Source organism: Trifolium pratense, linkage group LG7 (genome assembly GCF_020283565.1).
Source record: "Trifolium pratense cultivar HEN17-A07 linkage group LG7, ARS_RC_1.1, whole genome shotgun sequence".
Classification (NCBI taxonomy): Eukaryota; Viridiplantae; Streptophyta; class Magnoliopsida; order Fabales; family Fabaceae; genus Trifolium; species Trifolium pratense.
Genome location: NC_060065.1, coordinates 8153587 through 8159237, shown reverse-complemented (window position 1 = coordinate 8159237; position 5651 = coordinate 8153587). Strand labels below are relative to the sequence as shown.

Genomic DNA, 5651 nt, shown 5'->3' with positions numbered 1-5651 from the left:
GCAATGAATCATGTTAATAACAATGTTCGATGATGCATTTTAGAGTCCAAACCGAATGAGACCACCTCAACTCATGTACATCCAATGCTAGGAGTCACCCTTCATGGTTTTTTTTTCTTCATTTTTTATTGAAGAGAGAGGGAAAAAATTATTTCGGCAAGTTTTGAAGGAGTTGCGATAAATTAGGAAAAATTACATATAGGAAGATTTTTCAATTTGCAAAAATAGAATCACATGAGATTTTAAGTGAGTGTGTAGATTTTAATCTGATACGTTAATTGAATCTGATGACTATTATTAATAATAGTTATCGTTTCTCACAATAATTATCAGTTCTCACCGGATACACTCCCTATATATATATATATATATATATATATATATATATATATATATATATATATATATAGGGATCAAATTACACCGGTGTAACATTTGAATAATGTTACACCGCTCAATAACGCTTCAACGAATACAAATTTTACAAAATCCACCGTTGGATTGAAAGTTTATATCATTTAGATCATGTTCAATTTTACAAAAATCTAAAATCGTTTGATATGTTATTGAGACCGATCAAGATTAACGCTTTATGTGTTTTTATTGAATACCGTTAAGTTTGATCAATCTCAATAACATATCAAATGATTTTAGATTTTTATAGAATTGAACATGAATGATCTATATGATATAAATTTTCAATCCAACGGTGGATTTTGTAAAATTTATATTCGTTGAAGCGTTATTGAGCGGTGTAACATTACTCAAATGTTACACCGGTGTAATTAGATCCCTCCCCATATATATATTCTCGCGCGCCGTAATTTTACTCATCCGCTATCTACGAGTTTCTCGCGCACCCTATTTTTACTCATCCACTACCTACGACTTTCTCGCGCCCTATTTTTACGCATCCGCTACTTACGAGTTTCTCATGCGTCATATTTTTACTCATCCGCTACCTAAGACTTTCTCGCGCGCCCTATTTTTAGTCATCCGCTACTTATGAGTTTCTTGCGCGCCCTATTTTTACAAATCTGCTACGTACAAGTTTCTCGCACGCCCTATTTTTATTCATCAACTACCTACGAGTTTCTAGCACGTAACCTATTTTTACTCATCTGCTACCTACGAGTTTCTTGGGTGCCCTATTTTTATTCATCCGCTACTTAAGTAGCGAACGGTGTTTTATAATTTATATTACAAACTAAGTTCAAATCATCAAAAACAAGTAATTTGAAACATTTTTTTTTCTAAAATAACAAGTAAAAAGGAACGGAGGGAGTAATTGCTCTTGTAAAAACAATTGCTAGAATAAAATTATGGTAGTAAAAAAATGAATGTAAAAAGTTTAAAAAATGTAACAACTATGTCTGTCCATTCGATCAGTTGATAGTCCAAACGAGGCTAAAAGTTCTAGTCTCATCCTCGTATTGTCCACGTCTATTGGCAATAGTGGTCACATGGTGTACTCTGGCATAAGGTCATATGCCACACCCTTGATGTCTAACTTATTGTCATATTAGTTTTAAATATAGGAAAATTGCAAATGAATTTTTAGTGTCTCTTTTGTTAGTATTTTTATCATTAAATTGACTAACGAAAAATGCATTTGAGTACCAATTATCCTTTAAAAACATATTTGAGAACCAAAACTATAAGCAGATAGAGTAAAACAATGTTACGCAAACAACTAATAATGTTTCATCTTTCTGCCACATCACCCCACTCATGTATGGTTATTTTGAAACTACTTACATGACATGGAAGAGTGATAGTTTCTCATTCGGTGTTTGTGTAAACTTTCATTACACTGACTGCTTATCATCTTTAAACTCTAGAAGAAACACATGAATATAATTGCAATTTCAATATATTTCAAAAAGGGTTAAATATGATTTTGGTCCCTATAGTTTCCCAGAATTTTCGTTTTAGTTCCTGAAGATTTTTTTTCACACTTTTTAGTCCCTGAAGTTTTTTCTGTCAAGGTTTTTAGTTCATACTTTTCATTCAATTCGTGCATATCATTCGAAATTTTAATTTTTTTTTTCTGTGGTCATGTTTAGTACATTATATGAATCTCTCTTACAAAAGTTTAATTTTTTTTAACAAGAGATGAATTAAATATGAATTTTTTAGTTTTTTGCACATAAAAATTTATAAATAATTCATCTTATGTTAAAAAAATCTAAATTTTAATCGGAGATGTTCTTATAATGTTATAAACACGAATATAAAAGATCATTAAAAAATGTGAAAGTATACAATAGTTTGATTAAAAGTAGGAACTACATACAAAATTGTGACTGTAGAAGGTATTCAATGGTTGAGAGCATGATTTTCTCCGCAGGAGTAAACAATGATCAGCAAGCCATCCCACGTAAACCACCAGATTTAGAGGCACAAAAGAAAGACACGGTCGTATCTGTGTCGTTCCGTGATAAATTGATTGGGGAAAACCAACATGTTCCCAAGCCACGAGAAAAAGTGGATCTCATACAAAAGAATTTAGTTCGGATTGAGCATGAAAATGGCAACCGTCTTCTTCCGAAAGTCTATCTTGATGATGGAGTCTTTGAAGGAATGTGTTCTTCTTGGAATGATGCCCTAGTTGTGACATTACTAGGGAAAACTCTAGGCTATCAAGTCATGAAGGATCGACTCAAAAAATGTTGGAAACTCACAGGAGGCTTTGATATTCGAGATGTTGATAACGGCTTCTACATGGTCAAGTTTGATATGGTTGTCGACAAAGAAAAGGTGATATCTCAAGGTCCTTGGATGATATATGACCGTTATTTGGCGGTGTCTCATTGGAGTCCAGAGTTCATATCTCCAGCAGCAAAAGTCAATCAAACGTTAGTGTGGATTCGTTTTCCTGGATTAAATCTAGTCTTTTATGATGAAAGTTTCTTATTAGCAATGGCATCAGCGGTGGGAAAACCTATCAAAGTCGATACTAACACGTTAAATGTTGAACGTGGTAGGTTCGCGAGAATATGTGTGGAGATAGACTTGAACGAACCTGTTGTCGGTAAGGTTTGGCTCAAGGGCTATTGGTACAAGGTTCAGTATGAGGGACTTCACATTATTTGTTCTTCATGTGGAAAATATAGTCATCATGCAAGAAATTGCACAAACAGCCCCATTCAGCCGCAGGTGGAAGAAAGGGTCAACCATGAGAGATCAGTTGGAGCAATAAATGGCGCAGTTAATGTGGTCGCAAACATGGTGGAGAAGATCACCGTTTTAGGGAAAATTTTTAATAATAATAATATTGTGCATTCAAAGCAAAATGATTGCACAATTAAAGACTATAATGTGCAAACGAAAACACACGGGGAATGGATGGTGGTTACAAGGAAGAAAAAAAATAAAAAAAAAACAACAAGTGGCCCCTCCACCAAAGGAAAATTTCGTTGCTGACCCTTTGAATAACATGGGGGAAAATCAAAATAAAGGAAAAGAAATAGTTGTTGGGCCTACTATGGATGGGTCCACTCAACTACACTTGGGCCTTGAACATAGTTCACCAAAAAATTGAAGGAAAAAAAAAAGAAAACAAGATATGGGCCAAACTTTAGAGATAAGGGATACAACTCAGCAAAAGCCAACACAAAGAAAATATATTGATCCTTCAATTCAACTCACGATGCTACAGGAAAATAGGGAGGTGGTGAACATTTTTCCAGCAGTGATGCAACCTACTGAACCGACAGTGCTCCACCCTGCTTCTCCGTTTATGGGCGGCGTTTCGACGATTCTCTGGCCTCCAGCTCCGACGATGGGTGCTTCAGACTCACCTCAAATTCTGGGTAGTCCTAATCGTCCTCTAGAAGCAAATGGAAAGGAAGAGAATGTTTGCTCAACAATTCATGGTGAGGAAGATGAAGTGGCTCTAGAAACTCAGAACTTGGAGGATGAAAATATGGTTACTTAGCCTTCGAGTAACCAGGTTCTCTTTTCCCCTTTGTTTTTTATGATTATTTTCAATGATGTTAGTGTGCTCTCTTGGAATGTGAGGGGAGCCAATAACCCTAAGACCAAGAGGTATCTAAAAGAATTGATGAATAAATATCACCCCACCTTTCTAGTTATTATGGAAACTCACTCTCCTTTTGATAACATGAAATCTTTCTTTGAAGTCCATGGTTATATAAAAGTAGCTATTGTAGAGGCTCAAGGTCACTCTGGTGGTGTTTGGATTCTTAAACAGGATGGTAATAATTTGGTTGTGCAGTGGGAAGATATCCATAATAATGCTATAACTTTTAGCATTGCTTTGGGAGTAAATAAGTGGTCGTACTGTACTGGGTTATATGCAAGCCCAACTCCAACAATTCGGGCAAATTTTTGGCACTATCTTTGTAACTTGAAAGAAACTATCTCTGGTCCTTGGTTTCTCATAGGTGATTTTAATGAGATTATTGCTCCTAGTGAACAGCGAGGAGGAATTTTTACTCAAAGTAGAGCTGATGGTTTGATCTCTGTTATGGATAATTGCGATCTTGTTGATCTGAACAGTGTTGGAGGCAAATTCACATGGCACAGGAATTGTAGAGGTGAAAGAAGCATTGCAAATAAATTGGATAGAGGGATGACTAATCTTCAATGGAGACTTATTTTTCCGGAAGCCTATCTAGAAACTCTTTGTAGGTCCAATTCGGACCACAATCCTATCATTTTGAGATGTGGTGGCCTTCCTATAGCAAGAGGTACTAGACCCTTTAGATTTGAGGCTGCTTGGATGAGTCATTCAGATTATGAAAATGTGGTGGAAAGTGCTTGGACTAAAGAAAGAGGTTGCCCTATTTCAGCCCTACACACTATAAAAGAGGACTCCATTATTTTTAATAAAGAGGTCTTTGGAAACATTTTCAAGAAGAAAAGGAATTTAGAGGACAGACTCAAAGGCATTCAACAAACAATGGAAAGAGTGGATTCTGTGAGACTTATCCTTCTTGAACAACAATTACAACAAGAGTTAGATCAAGTTCTTTATCAGAAGGAAATGCTTTGGTACCAAAAATCAAGAGAAAAGTGGATTAAATTTGGTGATAAAAATACTAAATTTTTTCATGCTCAAACTATCATTAGAAGAAAAAGGAATAAAATTCATGGCCTTACCTTGCCTTGTGGTTCTTGGTGTACAGAGGATTCTATTTTGCAAGAAGAGACTCTCAAGTTCTTTAAAAATTTGTTTTCCCCTGCTACTTGAAGCTCTCATAGTCACTCTTTTGATGTCAAATATACTCCGAAGTTTGATTCAGTTCAAGCCTCTGCCTTAACTCAGGAAGTTACTAAAGAGGAAGTTTACCAAGCTCTCAATCAGATGCATCCTCTTAAATCTCCCGGTCCAGATGGGTTCCAAGGGGTGTTTTTAAGAAGATATTGGCATATTATGGGTGAAGATATCTACACTATGATTAATCAAGCCTTTAGTACAGGTCACTTTAATCCTTCTTTGGTTGAAACACTTATTTGTTTAATTCCTAAAGTGGACTGTCCCAATAATTTTAAGGAGTTTAGACCAATAAGCTTGTGTAATACCCTCTATAAGCTTATTACAAAGGTGCTGGTAAATAGATTAAGGCCTATGCTTGACAGTATCATTGGACCTTTCCAGAGTAGCTTCCTTCCTGGTCGGGGAA

At 35.6% G+C, this 5651-nt stretch overlaps 1 protein-coding gene across 1 annotated transcript; it reads left to right on the top strand.

Moving 5' to 3' along the window:
* Nucleotides 1–3594: 3594 nt before the first annotated feature.
* On the top strand, nt 3595–5247 carry LOC123898191. Its single transcript, XM_045949083.1, has one exon. It carries the CDS (start codon nt 3980–3982, stop codon nt 5216–5218), a length of 1239 nt encoding a protein of 412 aa, XP_045805039.1. The 5' UTR covers nt 3595–3979; the 3' UTR covers nt 5219–5247.
* The last annotated feature ends 404 nt before the right edge of the window (nt 5248–5651 follow it).

What these genes read in the sequence shown, in the direction of transcription:
- LOC123898191 (XM_045949083.1), top strand. Translation starts at nt 3,980, where the DNA reads ATGATTATTTTCAATGATGTTAGTGTGCTCTCTTGGAATGTGAGGGGA.